The 21505-nt window shown below is 27.6% G+C and overlaps 2 protein-coding genes across 2 annotated transcripts; one reads left to right on the forward strand and one right to left on the reverse strand.

The window, feature by feature from the left end:
• Positions 1–2116: 2116 nt before the first annotated feature.
• Positions 2117–7930, reverse strand: LOC132921807 (probable cytochrome P450 305a1). The gene is made up of 9 exons (XM_060985014.1): positions 7796–7930; positions 7592–7648; positions 5262–5516; positions 4335–4723; positions 3781–3889; positions 3293–3473; positions 3094–3211; positions 2732–2873; positions 2117–2667 (listed from the first exon to the last, which is right to left on the reverse strand). The coding sequence occupies exons 1-9, from the start codon at positions 7881–7883 to the stop codon at positions 2498–2500; spliced, it is 1509 nt and encodes a 502-aa protein (XP_060840997.1). The 5' UTR covers positions 7884–7930; the 3' UTR covers positions 2117–2497.
• Positions 7931–16291: 8361 nt separating this feature from the next.
• Positions 16292–18679, forward strand: LOC132921809 (juvenile hormone acid O-methyltransferase-like). The gene is made up of 4 exons (XM_060985018.1): positions 16292–16496; positions 16556–16855; positions 17358–17481; positions 18401–18679. The coding sequence occupies exons 1-4, from the start codon at positions 16308–16310 to the stop codon at positions 18574–18576; spliced, it is 789 nt and encodes a 262-aa protein (XP_060841001.1). The 5' UTR covers positions 16292–16307; the 3' UTR covers positions 18577–18679.
• The last annotated feature ends 2826 nt before the right edge of the window (positions 18680–21505 follow it).

Consider the following 21505-nt stretch of genomic DNA (forward strand, 5'->3'; position numbering starts at 1 on the left):
GGAGGATCGTTTTACTGAACGATAAGGAAATTGTTCGTAGTTAAGAAGTATTCTTTATGTATATTGACTTTACGAATAATATTATATAACTATTATTATTAACTAAATATGAAAAATTTAAAAATTTAATAATATCACTTCCCTATTATATTCAACTAAGCTATAACACAAAGTCTTATTGCTTAGAAACGATATAAATGCACATTCATGTCTGAGTAATTTGGTTATCACAATATTATAAAAATTAATTTTACATTTAAATATCATTGGTATATCCCAGGCGGCCAGGCATCTTTTTCAACTTGAGAGCCACATTCCAAACTTATATTTATACTGCGGGCCGTATATACTTCACGGTTTTATTTTGTTCAGTTTGATAAAATATACAATAGATATAATATTATAACAGTTCAATGATAATATAAAAAAATTATAAGATATTTTGTAATTTTAAAAGCTTATTAAAATAACATTTTTTTTTAATTATATTTTTTATTTTTATTTAAACCTCTAAAACAATTGATTAAACAATTGATTCCATTGCTTTAAGATTAATAGATGATAAGAATAAATTCAAACTTAACAGACCTAGTCTAATAAAATTTCTATGTGAATTCAATCTTATAAAAAGAATGATAAAATCATATAAAAAAAAATAAAATAGTTAATGATCTTGATGAGAATGTGTGTATCAATCAAATTATAAAAAGTATGTATGACGATATGTGTAAATGAAGATTACGCCGATGACTGATTATTTTGTCTAGTACGTATGTTTTGTAATATGTTTGTATATGTGTACGTTTATTTTGCCCTAATTTTGTTATTATAATACACTTGAAAATATACACGATTATAGAAAATTTCGATTAACTGTCTATTTAGTAAATCACGCGGCATATAGTCCAGGTCTCGATAGTAGCCGTTAATCGAGTTTCTATTGTATATATATCTTTATATATAGTATACGATGGGTATTTCCGCGATTCACTCCAAAACTATTCAACCGATTATGATAAAATTATGATCAATGTATGTGATTACTGATTTGGTCACCATCATAAGATAGGATAGTTTTAGGACCTCGATTAATTATACTTGAATTTTTTTTTTGCATATTAAATGTGTATTATATTTAATTCTATGCGGTTATGTTAACAAATGATACATAATTGTCTAATCGAATAATCGAATTACTGAGTTAATCTAATCGATTATTAATTATTATTAAAACAAAAAATATATTATCTTAAATATGAAAATAGTTGTTTGTTTGTTTCGTCATGAGAAAATACTGAAAAGCTGATGTTAAATGATCAAATATATTATTTATCCTCGCACTAAATGTTAGCATTAGGCAACCAAATTTAATACGGATGCGGAACCACTAACCAGCGCGGTAAAAATACTACCGTTTTCTACGAACAAATTGAAATGTTCAAAATATAAATACCAACTTTTTGCTGTAACCAATATATTAATTATATTATAAAGGATCAGCTATTCGCTCAAAATCATTTTTAGTATGCTTTGATTTATAATTAAAATTTAATCTGACACGTCCATTAAGACAGCGACTTATACTCAATGACGACATACCACTTTCCTGGTTTATAAAAAACATTTTTCTCGTGAAAATGCGCATTGCGCGGCGTAACAAATAGGCAATATAGATACATTACTGCGACGAAAAAGTTACTGCGTTAAATAAATTATTGTATCGAAGTGTTAGCATACTTAAAATTAATAGTATGTAAGACAGCCATGCTTCTTCGCGGACGCACACCACAGGGCATTTAATCTTGTTTTTTCTAAATATATAAAAGTTTTAACAGCACCTTACCACCTCTTACAAAGCGTCAATCGATATTTTTTTATGAAAACACAAGAATATCTATTATTCAATAAGAATTTATGAATCTATTATCTTATGTATTTTATTATGATTATTCTCATTTCTATAACTTATCACCTATAACAGGAGTGGCGAACCTTTTTGGGGTAAAGTGCCAAATTTTCCCAATCAAGGTTTTGAAAATTTTTCACTTGCTCAAAGGAAATTAAATTATCTAAAGATAAAAATAAAGTTACTGATTTGTTATATATTATTATTTTATTCAGTAAGCACACCTTTTTTTTATAATTATAATTTTTAAAATGTATATAATTTGTTTCTTTGAATTTGTTATAACAGTTAAAATGAAAACTTTATAAATAAGATAACTTTTAATAATTTCAATTTTTTCACGTGCCATGGTGATCAAGGTGATGAGAACATACAAAAACATACATCATTCTAAAACAAATACATTTATCACTCCGCTCAGAATATAAAACATCGTTTTAACAATACATAAACTAATTTTTAAGTAATAATTTAAAAATCTGCGTTGACTTTTATCTTACCATAGTCAGTTATATAAATAGGTATTACCGCCATTGACCACTGCCATAGAAATTAAGAAATAATGTAAAAAACAAAATACACTTAAGATGTTCATTTTCTTTTAGAAATTTTGATTTTATAAGGCTTTGGTGTCATAAGTATACCACAATTTACTCCATCGGATAACTGATCGATTTCGATTATAAAATCATGTATTAAATTGGCAAATACTAAGCTAACGAACCGCTGTGCTAACGCTTCACCAGGACATCGTCGTTTTCCTACAAACAAATAAATAATGGTATTATTATTAAGCATAATTACATCATAATATAAACTATTTACCAAATCCAAAAAAATACATGTCTTCAATTGTATTGAGTTTTCCGTTTGTATCTATAAACCTCTCTGGGCGAAAAACTTCAGGGTCATTCCATTTCAACGGATTGTGGTGTACTGAATATAAACTCATCAAAAGTGTTGTATTCTACGAATAAAAATTAAAACATTATAATATTTTTTTTTAAATCGCTAAACATGTTATTTTCAAAGTATTAAGATCAAAATATTAAACACATTTAAAAGTTTAGGAAAAAGATACAATATTGATAAAAGAGAAACTACAGTTGAAAACTGCTCCACTATAAGATAATCTAAACTAATTATGATTAATAATTATGAACATAAGCATAAAAAAAACATTATACCTTAGGTATACTATATCCACAAAGATTTGTATTTCTTAACACACGTCTAGGACCCATAATTGGTGCTACATGATTCAGCCTCTTCGTCTCTAATAGCACCGCTTCCACGTATCGATTTCTATATTTAAAAATAGATTAAATATGAAAACAACTATAATTAATAAATAATTTAAAGATACACCAATTCAACTTTTTTTACTTAAGAATTTGTTCGGCTGTAATATACGTTCCCGGAGGCTGGATCTCATCCAAAATAGATTGAACTTTAGTCTGGACATCTGGCCACCGAGCCATAGCCAATATAGCAAAATCCAATGTACCACTAGTTGTTGATGATCCAGCAATAAATAAGTCCAAACAAACAGCTATCAATTGTTCTTCTGAAATAATTAATATATTTTAAAATGTATTAGAATGAACATAAATAATAATATATTAATATCGAATATATGATATTATATTACTACTCTTATTTGTTTTAAGAAGCTCCAAGCATGTATAAAACTATAATTTTGCTTTAATAGGTAATACTTAAATGCCGTACATATTAAATCACAGATTATAAAAAAAGATTATACTATTTAAATGTATTAGAGCAATTATATTTATAGATTATAATACTTCAAGTTAAACATATGCTTTAATATTAAAAATTAATTATACAATTAGTAATTTTATATTACTAACCAGTAAACGTTGTATTTTCTATATCTTCTTTTTTCATTTGATGTAAATATGCGTCAATAAAGTCCCTTGTAGTGTCAGTTATCGTTCTCTTGTGTTCCGCAATATTATTCTATATTATATATATATATATATATTATTCAATATTGTATGTATTATACAGGTTAACATTTATAAAAGAATTTATTAGTAAAAAATAAATAAATAGATGTTGTAATTTTTAGAAAATTTCATTCTGACTAGGGAGAAGGGTGCTTAACATCGATGAATCACAAATATAATATTATTAGATACTTACCTAATAATTAATATTAAATACCTCTAAATTACAATTTTTATGTTTATTGCACACCTAACTCTTAATTAATCAACATAAGAAAAAATTTTGTAGAGTATGTATTTATTTAAAAAAACAAAACACTTAAATGTCATTATATGTAAATAACACTATAACATGGACATACAAAACAAAATACAAAATCATAAATATTTGTTAGGTTTAAATCGTAAAGAAAATTTTAAGTTGTAAAAAAAAAATGATTTTAACGAGATCTTACAGATATCAAGGAATAAAGTTGATGATTGATTTCGGTTACTAGTGAGTAACCCGTCCTGATAGGTGCCAAATACCGTAACCACGGCATCTGGTTAAGCAGCCCACCAGCCAAATCAAATGCTGAACTTCGTTTCCTCATCAACGTTAACAACTTAGGGTCTTCAAACTTGGTGCCTGCTGTCAGCTCCCATAAAACATTCATTACCGCTGATTGTAAGTATAAGGTTGGCGTCACACTTTCCGTCGCATCGATTAGACGTTGTACCATGTGTTGATATTCATTATAAATCAATTCGTCCACCCTTCTTTGTCCTAAACCAAGTAACTTCAAATGTCTGACCGCAAACGATCTGTGTACTTTCCAAAGATTTCCGTCAGTCATTGTTATACCTAGTTTAATGCATACCATACATAATGAATAACTAGGATTAAAGGGCTCCTATAGCAATTCCTATTTTTATAAAATGCAAAATAATCATAAACAGTTAAAAATCTATTTTAAATCAGCAAGATTTAAGCATTAGTTTGTACGTTCAATAATCTGTTAATTGTTTTTAGGTTCGTCTCTTACTATAAACTTTAGAATTATTTAATAATTTAAAAAAATCTTTATTTTTAATTTGTTATTTGACTATAAAATCTTACTCAAAATAATTAATAAAAATAATACAAATAACAATATAATATACTATTATTGCCAAATGCTAATAAAATATACACAGTGGTTTATTATTCTTTTGATACATAACAATTAATAATATTTCAAACGAAAAACCTCGACAAGATCACGAGATCTTGGTCAGGCACGGATCAAGAGTGGGGGGGGGGGGCAATTTTCGGATTGCATTTCTACATTTTTCAATAAAGTAAAAAATATTTTATACGTTGGACATTTAATGTGATTACTAATTATGTATTTAGTATTTACCTCTACGTTTACCCAGTGTCCGGAGTCTCATAAAAAAATTATCAGGCCGACCTTGAAATTCGTCTCTATGAAGCGTTTCACTCAATAAATCGTTTCCAAACACAATAACGACGTATTCACGTCCTAATTTCAACCCAATGATATCAGAGTTATATCTTTGACGGAGCTCCTCGAAAGCTAAATATTGGCCGCCTTTGATAGACGATAATTTAGCTAATTGATACGTATTTCCCACAAACGGTATCCATTTTGGCCCTAAGTATATTATATAAAAAAATAAAACAAACATTAATATACATTGTTAAACGTATATACTTAATACTTATGTATGCAAGGCAATCCACTAAGTATCATTACCCTTATGTTTTCCTTTCATAATGAATTATTTTAAATCCTTATTTATTGGGACATTTAAATATACTCAAAGACCATATTTTCAAAATCTTTAATGTTGTTGTACTATACTTAAGGGCTAAGGAGTATCATGTGTCAATACAAAATTCTTTTTTTTGTTTCATATTAGTACCCCAATTTTCATTGTAAATTATTTAGTCGGTAATTGTTTTGAAATTTTTAATGTACCTAAATAAAAATTTGAACACCTAGATTTTTAATTATTATGTTTATTTTATGTGTAATATTGGATAAATATAAATAAAATAAATAATATTAAAATGAAAATGGTTTTACAAAAATAGAAAATAAATTTTTTTTTTTTTTAATTAGATTTATTGGATTTATTATAGTACACATTATACTTCGATAATTTTTACAAATTATTAATGATAATAGATTACCTAGGAGGGACCCAACAAAAAATACCTGACGTCGCCACTGATTAATGCCAAATTGTAATTATAGAGTACAATATTGACATTTTTATAAAATACTAAAATATATACCAAAATTATAAAAATATATAAAAAAATATACGATATTAATATATTATAATGTTTTTTATTACACCAATGAATAATGACGATAAGACTAAATACTTTCATGTTATAATTTAACCATACTAACCATACTTAAAAAAACCAAGTATCCGTTTACTCTAATAATTTATTATATGGTATTAAAATTATTAATTAGTATTTATAAATATATTTTAATCATCATTATAACTATCCTAATTATTATGTAACCATTATTATCATATGTATATAACTTCAAAACTCTTTAATTGTAATAGTGTATAGATATTAATCTATATAGTGTGTGGATTGTTTAAAGGAGCACACAACATAAAAAATAAGTTGTTTTTATTTGAAAGAATGTTCAATTCTAAGAATAATGGTGTACATTTTACGTTTCTACTCGCATTATTCAATGAGTTTATGAATAATTTATAAAGTCACGTGACGTCACTGGGCACTACTCGTCGTATTTACCTATCTTATACGTGTAAAAGTTCCTCGCTTCACACAACGTTTTACCAACCTAAAAATTTTATTTTTGAAATTTTTTTTACGTATAAATATGTGGTTTTATGTTTTTAATATGATGCAAGTATCAGAATTTCAACATGACGTTTAATTTTTTAAATATTAAAAATGTCTCTTAAGATTTTTTTACACGTATGAGATAGCCAATTACGATGAGTAGGGCCCAATAACGTCATGCAGCTATTATACATTTCTTAATATTTTTTAAAGTAATATTTTTTTTTTACATCGGATTTACGCTAAATCATTTTATATAGCCATAGTTACAATAATTTAACATTTAAAACAAATTTAAAGAAATTTTTTTTTGTGTTTTTTGCTCTTTTAATAGGTAACTCAAATATAGGTACCTAATTATGTGAAATAATAATGTGTTTATCACATAAAAGATAAAAGTATGAGACAATAAAATACAGAATAACGAAATTGCGAGGTACTCGTCACATATATAATATATATGGTAAGAGACTGTCCTAATGACCTAATATATGATATATTAGGACAGTCTATTACCATAAAAGCATAACAGTGTTTAAAATGTAGAAAATAAATGAATTAATATAAAAATAAATATTATAATTATTATTTTATAAGAATTTACATAAGTGTAACATTTAATTATAATTTATGATTGATTAATTTTACAACGCAATAGTTTATCTCTTTGTAAAATGGTTTTGAAAACACTAAGAGTCAATTTTTTTACAATACGTCCATATGGATTATTATTTATTGCATAGGTACCATAGTAGCCAATAATAAATTAATTATTTGAATACTACGCCGTGGTTTAACACATAGATTACTTATCTACACGCTAACTTTATTAGTCCATTTTAAAGTAAATCATTATTAACGAAGTTAATCCTGAAAATTAGACTTTACCTGGTGGATAGTTTTTTGGTTTCCTACACGTACGGAGAGCGATCAATAACAGAATGACTGTAACAAAACATACAAAATACCAAGACATTAATAACAGAGACATGATATTATAATTTTTTAATTAGCGTTGGGATAAGTAAGAAGTAAGAACTAAGAACAATCATAAGACAAACCACAGTCTTATATACAGGTCCGGCAACTCACCTATAGCACAATGTTTAAACGAGCGTAACACGTTTCCATCAAAAATGTACCTTTCCCTTTTCCTGTTTCCACCGATATCCGTTTCCATCAAATGAGATTTTTCACCAAAGGTAAGGTAGTGTACTACGCTTATATTAAAACCTTTAATACTGTAATAAGTTTATTTAACATACTAATGCTGGCTTGAAAAAATGATTTATAATGGTATAATTTTTGGTACTCATATACATATACTATTATACTATATATATATATATTATATACCTATACATAATTGGTTGATATATTTTTTTTAAATTGTAGAATATACTTATCGTAAGTTTTTCGGATTGATGTAAAATGTTTATATAATATCTTATATACAGTATAAAATTATCCGGTCACAGTGTTATTTATTGAACTCTTCTAAAACGGCTAGACCGATCGATGACATTTTTATTGTATATTTGGTAGGTCTGAGAATAGGTCATATACTATTTTTTAAACCCCTAGCTAGGTGTTAAGTGTGGCGTACCCCAAATATTTTTTAATATTTAACGTGTAAATTGTATACCTAAATAAATATAGGCGTTGGCCCGCGGGTTTCTAGCTATCTGCAACCTGATATTTTGTGTCCGTCAAATTATGTGTTGATATCGGCGTGTAGATAATATGAATTGTTCCGAGAAGTTTACCGGTAAAAATAATCCCGCGCACCGCCAGTACACTAACAGGATAAAACACGATGAAACACGATCATTGCATACATTCGTTATCGGTGATACCTTTTTAAGGACCATCTAACTCAAAAAACCAATAATTATTTTATTACCATAATAAATAGAATAGAATTAATTAATTAAACTAAGATAATAATACAAATAAAATTCGTTTACGACTATTTGTTCGCAAGTTACCAGTTACGGTGAATTTTGACATTGTGCGTGACGTCACGGATTCGTTCGCCGCGGCGGCAGCCTTGTATAATACACAGCAATTTTTGGTTTAACTTAAAATAACTGCTAATGAACTTATAATTTCTTGAATGAACTAATCAAATGTATTTAAGAGTATCTCATTCTCATAATCTTCCCATTCTTATAATTATATCACATTTTGGTTCAATCTTTTAGAAAAAAATAACACTTAAATAAATTGTATTACGAATTTACTTTACAATATTCACTGCAGTAAATGTATGTAATATTGTTTTAACGATCGTGACTTCAAATACCTATAGATTTTTTACGTCTAAACTGGCTATTTTAGTTTTAACTCGTAGCTAATACTAGAAGTGAGTGAGGGCTCGCATAATATTATTATCTAGTAGTACTCTTGAGTTATGAGTATGACAGTGATGTATTATAATTTATAATATAATTGTAATTATATTAAACCAAAATGTGATAAAATTATACGAATATAAAGATTATGAGTTACTCTTAAATACATTTGATTAGTTCATTCGAAAAAAAATTAAGTTCATTAGCAGCTATTTTAAATTAAACCAAAAATGGATAAATATTGTCGTGTATTATATATGGCCGCCGCCGCGTCTAACGGATCCGTGACGTCACACGCAATGTCAAAATTCACCGTAACCAGCGAACGGATTGTCACAAACGAATTTTAGTGGAATCATTTTTTTCGTCATAGTATGTACTATAATTTAAGCCAAAGAAAAAATGTTGAGTTGGATGATCCTTTAAGGTACACGATTGCGTTCGATTATACCTGATTTTTAACTACACGATGGTGTACGAAGTATTAAAATTTAAAGGACATCACAACACTAATTTTTTTTGTTTATTGGTGAGTTATTGTAGTCAACATATGAATCGTTTTGGTAAAATTCCGAAGTTAAAAAAATGATTATTCAACGTGATAATGAGAACTGATGAATAGCCGTGTGACGTCATAGAGCCGACGACTGAGCAGCCACCTGTTTAAAAGTAGTTTGATTTACATTTTACACAATGATTTTAATAACTTAAAAGTTAAAATAGTATTTTAGAATTTATTTTTTATAATTCTAAGTATATTGATACGTATGCTTAAGACTGATTTTTAAGAGTGTTTTAAAATTGAATATATATCAATATCTTTTTGTTGCATACATATTATAAATTATAATTTAGTAAAATTATTGAGTTCAAGACTCGCGTTATATTGTCGCGCAAACTAAATTTCACGAAATTGACTTTTTTTTTTTTTTTATCTAATATAAAAAAAAACTAGAAAGTTTATCAAAATTATAATTACACTAGTGTTATAAACACAAAAATCGGTTGTGATTCTATAAGAAAAATTTAAAAAATATACTTAACAACTGAAATATTGTTATATTAATCTAGACACTTTAGCACGTAAAAGATATGCCGCCGTTCCGACTTCGGTTCTATGACGTCACACGCATATTTTCAAACGCCTGTATCTCATTGGATAATAATAAATGAAGTGTACGAGGATAACTAGTATATAATATATAAATATACACATTATATAACTAATGTATATTGTACGTTAACAAATGAAAAAAATATATTTCCTAAAAAATTTAATCAAATTTCCTGAAAGATTATTTAAATTTTCTTACGTATTAGTTTTAGATGTTATATAATTATTTCCATAACCCATCATAGACTTTACCAAACTTTTATTGCAGAGGAAGTCAATCAAAATTGTTTATCCTTTTCCACTAAAATTAATTATTTTACTATTATTTTTAGCACTAAATACCTAAATACTTTGTTATATTCATGAGTATAATATACCAACCTCTAAAGACTCCTATAAGTGTGTCATACAGCAATACAAATCACTATAAAGTCATAAACAAATTATTAAAGCCAATTTGATCAATAGGTAAATAATAACTATTTTATTTATTGTTTCAGAATTTCAGAATGAAGTTTGATTAGTGCTTATTTTGAATGATAAGTATAGTGTTGTTCATGTATATTTGTAGTGGATTGTATTACAAGAATTTCTTTGAATATAAGAATTTAACAAGTTTCTATATCAAACAATTTATTTTCACATGCGGCTGCAGACAAGGGACATTTATAATACGGTTTGACATTGACACACACACAAATTATTTAAACATTTAGATCCGGTAAACAGGAAAAATTCGATTTCATAAATATGCATATGATAATTGATAATAAATAATAATAATAATAATAATAATATTGATATTACCGATAGTACAAGCGTCATAACGCCGCTTACCTAGAAAGGCTAACTACTAAATAACAAATGCAATAGATGATTTTTTAACAAACTTTGCATTAATATACATAAGTAAAATAAATAGTATATAATCAAGATTATTAAATATAAGTACATTATAAAATTTACATATAGGTATATATATATATATTTTTTACAAGTATATTACTGCACCTATATTATTCATGAGCTGTTACTCTCAAATGGAAGAGACTTTCACTTAGAGCTTTTGTTAGACAACCACTTTTTTCAGGACTAAGATGAGACAAATATTAATTTCTCCGCTGTTTTTAAAGTACTTGCGTTAATTGGGTTACCCTTTACCGACGCTTTAAACGGTTATCAGATATACCAGTCAATTACTCCAATCTGGTTCTGGTAACAGTTAAATCACCAATCAAAAAATGTACAGGTATTAATGGCGTTGTATCAGTAGGATCAGAAGAACAAGAAGTTAACCGTCTGGAATTAAGGACTACTTCCATAGACAAAGAAAATAACTACTAAATGACTACTTATATTATGATAGGGATCGTGTTTAACTCATAAGTCAAATGAATAGTATCTGACATCCAGCATAAATGAGTTTTAACATCGTCAAAACAAGATGGTGAAGAGGGTATAAAATGTCACCTTATGGCGTTACCCTCCATTGATGCTTCATACATTTTATTTTAATGAAATACATTTTTTTAGAACTGTAATTTATTATTAGTACCGACAAAGTTGGTGGCATCATCGCTATAAATATTGGAACATTACATCCTCCATGATATCCAATAAAAAGTAAATGTTTCGATGGATTTAAAAATGCTCCAGTGGTTAACTCATTAACCAACTCTATTAGATATTAATAACAATAATAACTATTTTACTTACAGCGGCATTTTTTTTTTGTAGACCAGTTTTTATTGAAATAGAACCAGTTTAATACTCCAATTTCGAAGTCGAAAACACCTGATGCATTGGTGGAAAATATGTAAAGCAGTATACATGCCTCCTATTATTCAATATTTTATTAAGCCAACACTTAGCATTGATTTTGGAGCAGCGTGTAATCAGGGCCAGATATAGGGGGGGGGACAAACCTGGGCACTTGCCCCAGAAGTCTTGGCCCTGAGGCACTAAATATCAAATAATAAATAAATATATTAACAGATTTTCTTCATTATATAATGAGTATTATAATACAAATTACAAATTTAATTTTACTTTACCTTTGGATACCTCCATTTTCCGTACAGCTATAGATTATCTGTTAAACATTTTTTAATGTAAACGTACAAGTCAAGCAACAATTTTTATTTTAAGGTTTGTATTTAATACACATTTTTCATCTTCGTACTTTGTAGTGCTCGGACCATACTTGTAGATCACTGATCCACACTTATTCTAGGATCGTATTAATGTGGTGCGTCGTTGGGTCGTTAATATTGCGTATATACGTATTCTAGTCCTACTCAATGGACAGGCAAATAAACGCATTATAATTGTGGAGAAACGTGAGTATTAAGGGAGGAACCCGTAAGTTCTTGACTCACTGCTCTTGTAGATCAACTTTTTTATAAAACGCGCAGTGCGCACGTCACAACACATGCGAGTACAATATAATACCAACTGTATTAGTTGTTTGTGACGTCAACAATTGTTAAGGTAAACTGGACGGGTTATAATAATTACGTTCGAGGTTTGCCGCTATCGCCGCCGTAAGGTCAGTGATCTGTCACCGCCACCGGAATGATTATCATCAATGGCTGTTGTCACCGAGCAAAGTTTATAGGTATTAAGATAATTTCGGGCCAGGGGTCAAACAATTTTAGCGGCCCATAACCATAATCAAAATATTGAAGACTCACGAATAAAATATTTCAGACAAAAAAAAAATTATATTTATAAATTTCTTTCTTTCTTTTTTAAATATCAAAATAAAAATGTTATTTGTATAAATAATTGTACATATTTCTTTTGATATACAAAATAAACTATTATTAATATTTCTGATTTAATAAAAAAAAGAAAACGTTATTTTCGCCAGGCTATTGTTTGATATCCGTTGTGGGTCCGAGACCATAGCCCTCCCTGGCACCCCCTTAATCTAGGCTTGGTATTATCTATAAACCTTGGTCGCCACGCAAATCACATCGCCGCCGCCACAGTGGCGGATACGAGGGGGGGGGGCGATGGGGCGATTGCCCATCCCCCTCACCATTAGCCGTATTTGTTACGTTTTTTTTATATTATAAAATTGAGCTGAAAGCTGATATTTTTATTTCTTTGATACTACTAATAACACATAGAGCATTAGTTGGTGAAATAATGCAAATAATAAGCCTCCAATAAATCACAGGTTATATAAAAATTAAAAATAGGTACATTAATTTTTAAAAATTCGCCCACCCCCCTTGAGTGACCTCTGGATCCGCTACTGCGCCGCCACCGTATTATCATTTGCTGATTTGATTGTTAGTATCGTTATTTTTATAATGGATATTACGTGTTGTTTTATTTTTCTTATTTTGTATAATATCCATCCGCCATCGGATAATATTTTCATTATTATTTGCCGACTGGTCAAAGAGACGTCTTTCACCGTCACTTATTTTTATTATATTTACATATAACATGCTCTACTCTTATTATATATATATTATTTTTCATTGTAACTAAACGGTTACGTTTATTGATAAATAAAGTTTAAAATTGTCAATTATATATTATTAAGCTAACCCTCTCCTCCAGTGACGTATTTGAGGGGGACGATGGGGAAAATCGCCCCCCCCCCGAGAATTTTTAGACCAGGAAAATGTTTATATACCTAACTATAATGGGTACAGGGTATTTCCATGATTAACTAACTAGGTATGTCAGCAACTTTACCGATTCTAGTATTAATACGCGCAGCCAGATTATTCTAATAGAATGTGACGTCAGCCGCCAAGGATTTTATTTTTGGCGGGATTGCGGGAGTGTGGAATATACTGAATACTGATAACTAGGGTTCGGATTTGAAGGCAAATGCCTTTCTTTTATTAATCATAATAGAAAAATAATTTTTATACAAAAATGTGTTTCATTTAATTTCTTAGACGATGGATCTTTTTTTTTTTTGCCTTTTTTTGCCTTTTTACTTATAAATGCCTTTTTGCCTTTTTTTTACCTTTCGTACTTATAAATGCCTATTTTGTGTTTAATTTTTCAGTTGATTTTATAATTTTATACACAACTTGCGTATTATCGCTATTCGCTACAAATGGGTTTTATTATTCGCAATACGATCTATCAAGTAGCACTCTTAATTTAGATAATTATTTAAGTATGAAATAAGCCCCGATAACTTCGGTGGACGTAGAAAGATCCTTTTCGATGTACAAAAATATTTTGAGCCCTAACCGTAGCCGTTTTTCTGAAGACAGCTTATCAAAATACATGGTAGTCAATTTTATTTTTAATACCAACTAGTTTATTTTGCATTAAATTAACTGGTATAACTCAAGTAAGTTAATATTTATAAAATTGTTTGTAATTTGTATTTTTCTCAAAATACATATGTGCATTTAAGTGTTTAAAAAATGTTCACTATTTTATTTTGTAGTATATTTATGAATTGCCTTTTTATATAAATTAAATTCCTTTTTTTACATTTTAAATGCTTTTTTTTATTGATTATATTGCCTTCAAATCCGAACCCTACTGATAACAAATCCTTGGCGGATGACGTAGCACGATGCGTATCATTTGATTGCTGACATACCTAGTTAGTTAATCATGGGTATTTCATTAAAAAACAAAAATTCTAAAAAATTGTATCAGTGATTACAAATTGGTAAAAATGTACATACATTTTTCTTTGGGGTGCATATGTTGTAATGCACATATTTACAATGCTTAAAATTAAGGACTTGTTCTTCTACTTAAATTGCATTAAAAAAAGCTTTTAATTCTTCTCTTTGCTTACTTTTGTTGCTTTTTATGGTAGATTGAAAACATGGTTAAAATTCAAAATGGGGCAAGAACGCTTGACTGCTTTGGCTTTGCTAAACATACACCATACTATAACCATATCAATAGATGATGTACCTGATAAATAGATTTGCTAATACAAAAAATAGAAATATAGATTTTGTTTCATAAATATGTTGTTTTTTTATCATATAAGTTTAACTTAATACTTTATAGGTTACACAGGTGCAATATAAAATTCATTATGTCTGAGTAAGTTTGTGTGAGTGGTTGGGTAAACTCATTTTAAATTCGCCCCCGACCCGACATAAACTCTCAAATACGCCACTGCTCTCCTCCCGAATTGGCGTGAGTCGTCGTAGCTGACTGCCATATCTTGTAGGAGTTACGCCGGTGTCGCAAGTTTCTAGTACCCTCAAATGTTTTTACACCCGAGGGTAAAATTATTTGTAAATGATTTGTAATTTTCACATGCGGCTGCAGACAAGTGACATTCATAATACGGTTTGACACACACAAAAATTATTTAGACATTTAGATCCAGTAAACAGGAAAAATTTGATTTCATAAATATGCAGATGATAATAAATAAAAATATTAATTATAATTAATATTATCGATAGTACGAGCTTCATAATTCCGCTCACATTGACAGTACAAAAATACACTTCAAATACAATAAATGATTTTTTAACATACTTTACATTAATATAATATATAATTAAAATAAAGTAAAAACATTATTTCGATGTCGACTGTATATTTGTATAATTAAACACCCAGATTATGGCGTATGGTATTGGGGTCGATACCAACCACGGCTCCAAACTATACTTATCTTATATTTTTTCTTAATTTAATTTCTGAAAATTTACTAATTTACTTATTGCTGCTTGTCATATATTTTTTATTGGGTTGTTAGTAGTTATTGCTGTATATATGAGCATTACCTCCGGTTAACTAACACATGATTTATGAAATGGCCTTATAAATTTTGTATTTTTGTCATATGTGGTCCATCATGTATTTTACTAAATATTATATAATTCTACATTTATATTCATATTATTTTATATTAATATATATTTACATTTTTTTGTTGAGTACAAGACGTATTAAAACATGTCTGGTGACGTAGTGTAGGTAAGGTATATGACACAAATACCCATAATTATATTCATATTACTTTACACTAATGTATTTTTTTATGGAAATTACATGTTAGGAAGGTCTGTTATTTCTTTTACAAGATATATGAATAATTAAATATGAGGATATAACCGAGATTGGACCAAGTATAAAATAGAATGTTTTATGAAAGAATATTTAGTTTATAAAAATGCGTTTTCCAGAGCAGTATATTAATAATAATGGTCTTCAACGGAAAAATGCCGAGGATATCTCTAATACATACATACAAAGAATGGTTTGGAAATCTAATGAAATAGTTTTGGACTTAGGATGTGGACCAGGCGATGTAACCTCAGATATTCTTTATCCTTTATTAATGAATAATATCAATCAGTTGGTTAGTTGTTTTTAGTATTTTTTATAATAAATTATATTTATAGTAATATTGTTTTTTAGATTGGTGTTGATAAATCAGTAGAAATGGTAGAATATGCTAAAAAAACATATGAACGCTCTAAGATGGGTTTCGAAGTTCTGGATATTGAAAACACCAACGACTGCTCTTTTTATTCACACAAATTTAACAAAATATTTTCATTTTTTTGTTTGCATCGAGTTCGTAATAAAGCTGATTCCTTGAGTAATATGAATTTAATGTTGAAAAGTGGTGGAGAAATTTTGGTTAACTTCTTGTTGATCGATCCATTGGTTGAGTTGTATACATGTATGGACGTAGAATGGCAAAAATATATTAAAGTGAGTATTTAATATTTATATTATAATTTTTTTCTTTTTGGTTTATTTCAATTTATATGTTATAAATTATCATTTGATATATAATTATTTATTAAGGTATTTATACAGTGTTTTATATACCTTGTCAGAAAAATTGATATCCCTTGGATGATGGTTCTATTAAAATAAATATATTGATATAAAATGTTAAAACAAATTTTTATTGGTTTGTTTTTTTTTTTTTAATTAAATGTATATGATCAGGACTGGATAGAACTTGTAACTTATCGAATATTACTTGGTAGCTTGGCCTATATATTGATAGTTTAAGACGTTTAAGTAATAAACTTTATTGATATTACCCATTTTGATAGGTTTTGTTTTAGTAAAATTTCTATAACTTAGCGGTTCGGTACTTACCATAACTAGCGCTACGTATAATTATTAAAATATCCACCTATTCAATTTTATCATTTTATTAAATAATATTTGTTAAAATGAACTTATAAAAAATTATTAACAGGATATAAAACAAGATAATACACAAGATGAAATGAGAGACATTTTTATCAAGGCTGGATTTCGGATTATTAATTTAGAATCAAGTGTCAAAAAATATACATTTTCAGACCTATCATCATATTTAAGTAATTAAAATTAATTTTTTTATTATTATTTTAAGGTTTAAAAACAATGGTTTTTTTTAACTATTTACAATTTATTATTTACTCCTGATACTTTATTATTGAAGCTTTAAATCAAATCTTAAACCTAATGGAATGCATTAAAAATCACTTAAATATATACATGAAACTAACTATTCTTCTCAGAATGTTCAAATATTAAAAAATTGTTTTAATCGAAAACTTCTAAATATAAACAAAAAAGCATGTCAATTAATTTTTCTAATATATTAAGAAAATCTAAAATCTTGAATTCAAATTTTTATGAATAAAGAATAAATACATTTTTTTTGTTCGTGCATTTAATTTTATAATATAGAATGTTAATAATTATTCACCATCATTGATAATTTTTTATAAGTTATCTAATAACCCTGAGTCAGATATATGTTATTCCAAAAATATATTGTTATTAATTATCTATCATACTAACATTTGCTTATGACTGTATTTATAACTTACCGCTTCATTAAATTTGGGGGGCTATTATAATTTGCATGTATGTACTGTGTGTATGCTTCCTGAAAAATATAAAGGTGGAAGGGGATATATGCAATCAATTTTTTTGGAGGGGAGGATGGGACTACGATTGATTTTGAGGGGGCTTAGTCCCCCCAAGCCTTCCTAAAATTGCGCTTATGGTTATCTATTTGTTAAATTTAATTTTTGTAACCAATTTAATGTCCTGTTCCATTCACTATTAAAATTTTCTAACATTATAATAAATAATAATATACCTAATAATGGGCGCTTTTTTTTCATCATAGTATTAAACTTTAATAACAAACTAATGGAACAAAAGAGATTAACAATTTTTTATCCAACTAAGTTTGGTTTTTTTTGTACCTTGATTATTAACCTTGTTTATTTATGTGCTTTATAGATACCATTAAATCAGTTGACTATATGTACACTTTATTGCCACAACATTTATATGACAGATACACCGTGCATATTAAAGAAAAAATATGTGAAACACAAGCAATTGAAATATGTCCAATTACAGGAAGAGCAACTTTATCATATACTCCTATTACTGTGCATGCAATCAAAGATTAAAATTTTAAACTGGAATATTAAATATTGTAATACTTGTGGTTACTTTATAACTGGACTTTATTAAGAAATTATAATAATAAAGTAAAATATCTTTATTTACCTACGTTAAGAGTACTTTTTTGGGACAGTGGTCTATAGGTACCCCTGCTATCACCGTCCATAAAAACCATATTTCGCTATTAGTTAGGTTAGAGAATCGTCATAGTGAACGAAAAGAAAATTGGTCGTTGTCAAGAAATATTGTTAATGTACATTAACTTTTTTACATATAACTAAATATGAGAAATATAAAAATTTAATATCATCACTTCTCTAATTTTATTAAAAGACCATCTAACCGAAAATGTTTTCTTTGGCTTAAATTATAGTAGATACTATGACAAAAAAAATGATACCACTAAAATTTGTTCGTGACAATCCGTTCGCTGGTAACGGTGAATTTTGACATTGTGCGTGATGTCACGGATTCGTTCCCCACGGCGGCCATATAGAATACACGGTAAAATTATCTATTTTTGGTTTAACGTAAAATAACTTCTAATGAACTTATTTTTTTTCGAATGAACTAATCAAATGTATTTAAGAGTTGCACATAATCTTTATTCTATTTGTATAATAATATCACATTTTGGTTTAACATTAATGAAATAATAACAATTATATTTTAAGTTATAATACACCACTGTCATGACTCATAAGAGTACTGCTAGATAATAGTATTTTGGGAGCCTTCATTCACTTCTAGTATAAGCTACAAGTTAAAACTAAAATAGCCAGTTTAGACGTAAAAAATCTATAGGTATTTGAAGTCACGATCGTTAAAACAATATTACATACATTTACTGCAGTGAATATTGTAAAGTAAATTCGTAATACAATTTATTTAAGTGTTATTTTTTTCTAAAAGATTGAACCAAAATGGGATATAATTATACGAATGGCAAGATTATGAGAATGAGATACTCTTAAATACATTTGATTAGTTCATTCGAGAAATAATAAGTTCATTAGCAGTTATTTTAAGTTAAACCAAAAATTGATAAATATTAATTGCCGTGTAATATAATTATTATATGGCAGCCGCCGCGTCTAACGGATCCGTGACGTCACGCGCAATGTCAAAATTCACTGTAAGTAGCCAACGAATAGTCATAAACGAATTTTAGTTATATCAGTATCTTAGTTAGATTCAATTCTATTTGTTATGGTAATAAAATAATTATCGATTTTTTGAGTTGGATGGTCCTGTAAAAAATATATTAAACTAATCTTTAATACAAAGTCTTATTGCTTATAAACGCACATTCATATCTGAGTAATTGAGTAATCAGTAATCACAATTGAGAAAATGAATTTTACATTTAAATATCATTTGTATAGACCAGATGTGCCCAACCTTTTTCAACTTGCGGGTCACATTCCAAATTTATATTTATACTGTGGAAAGTATATACTTCACGGTTTTATTTTGTTCATTTTAATAAAATATAGTATTATACAACAGATATAATATTATTATCTTAGTTCAATGATAATAAAAACAAATTGTAAGATATTTTGTAATATTAAAAGCTTATTAAAATAACTTTTTTTTTAAATTTTATTTTTTATTTAGGCTGCATATGAATTGTGTCCCAAATACTGAAATGTGTTTATGTTATAATATTTTACACGAAAACTGAAAAAGTTCGTATAAAAAATTATATACACGTCGTATCTCTACGCGATAATAATAATGAACAGTATCAAACAATTTTATTCAGTAAATATCTTATAAAATATGTGTGGGTATTTATACAATATTGAAAAGGACAAATTTCTCTATTTAAATTTATAAAAACTTTTTTACTTCAATTAACGAAACAACATAGATATTTTATTCTTTTGAAAAATATCGATTTGAATTTATCAGCATACAACTTGTGTACAACTTTATAAAACAGTTGGGACTCAATTCGTGTATCGTGTATCCCTCTTTTATCACTAGGACGCAACTCGTGTACCCCACTTTTATCATTGGAACACAACTCTTGTACTAGAAATTTTGTCGGGACACAACTCGTAAACTGCGTATATTTATACCTATGAAACAATTGAATAAACAATTGGTTCTACTGCCGTAAGATTTATAGATGATAGGAATAAAATCAAACTGTATAGACTCAGTCTAATAAAATGTCTATGTGAATTCAGTTTTACATAACGAATGATATAATTTTTAAAAATCATAAAAAATATAAAATGAAATAGTTAATGACCTTGATGAGAATGTGTGTATTAATCAAATTATAAAAAGAGTGTATGTAAATATGTGTAAGTGAAGATGAAGGATTATTTTGTTTTGTATTTATATTTTGTAATATTTTTGTATGTACATACGTTTATTTTACCCTAAACCCTAATTTTGTTATTATAATACACTTGTTGTAAAATAATAAAATATATACGTTTATTGAAACATTTCTGTTAACTGCCTATTGGCTATTTAGTCAACGATACACTCCAAAACTATTCAATAGACTTTGATTAAATTAATAATAGTTATGATCAATGTATGTGATTTGATCTCCATCATAAGATAGGATAGTTTTTATCTCGATAAATTACTTAAATTTTTGTAAATTATTGCAAATTAAATGTTTATTATATTTAAAGCTGTGCGATTATTTTAACAAATGATACATAGTTGTCTAATTGAATAATCGAATTACTGAGTTAATCTAATCAGTTATTAGTTATTATTAAAAATGAAGATCGCCATTTTTTAGAGTTCATTTTTCTGAAAATATTGACGTTTCACCATTTTTATTTCATTAATCTCCTGATTTTTAATATTTTTCTAATTTCGAAAAAAACTTCCAGCCGTACACGCGTGCCACATGTTTGATACAATGATACACTATCGTATTAAATAATTCACAGTTTTTTT

Source organism: Rhopalosiphum padi, chromosome 2 (genome assembly GCF_020882245.1).
Source record: "Rhopalosiphum padi isolate XX-2018 chromosome 2, ASM2088224v1, whole genome shotgun sequence".
NCBI lineage: Eukaryota > Metazoa > Arthropoda > Insecta > Hemiptera > Aphididae > Rhopalosiphum > Rhopalosiphum padi.

Bases quoted from the DNA above. Each gene is read 5' to 3' on its own strand.
- LOC132921809 (XM_060985018.1), top strand. From the start codon at position 16,308: ATGCGTTTTCCAGAGCAGTATATTAATAATAATGGTCTTCAACGGAAA. The intron at 16,856-17,357 runs GTGAGTATTTAA...AATTATTAACAG, and splicing joins AATGGCAAAAATATATTAAA to GATATAAAACAAGATAATAC. The intron at 17,482-18,400 runs GTAATTAAAATT...TGTGCTTTATAG, and splicing joins AGACCTATCATCATATTTAA to ATACCATTAAATCAGTTGAC.
- LOC132921807 (XM_060985014.1), bottom strand. From the start codon at position 7,883: ATGGAAACGGATATCGGTGGAAACAGGAAAAGGGAAAGGTACATTTTT. The intron at 5,517-7,591 runs GTAAAGTCTAAT...TAATATACTTAG, and splicing joins ACCAAAAAACTATCCACCAG to GGCCAAAATGGATACCGTTT. The intron at 3,474-3,780 runs GTTAGTAATATA...TAATTATTTCAG, and splicing joins AGAAAATACAACGTTTACTG to AAGAACAATTGATAGCTGTT.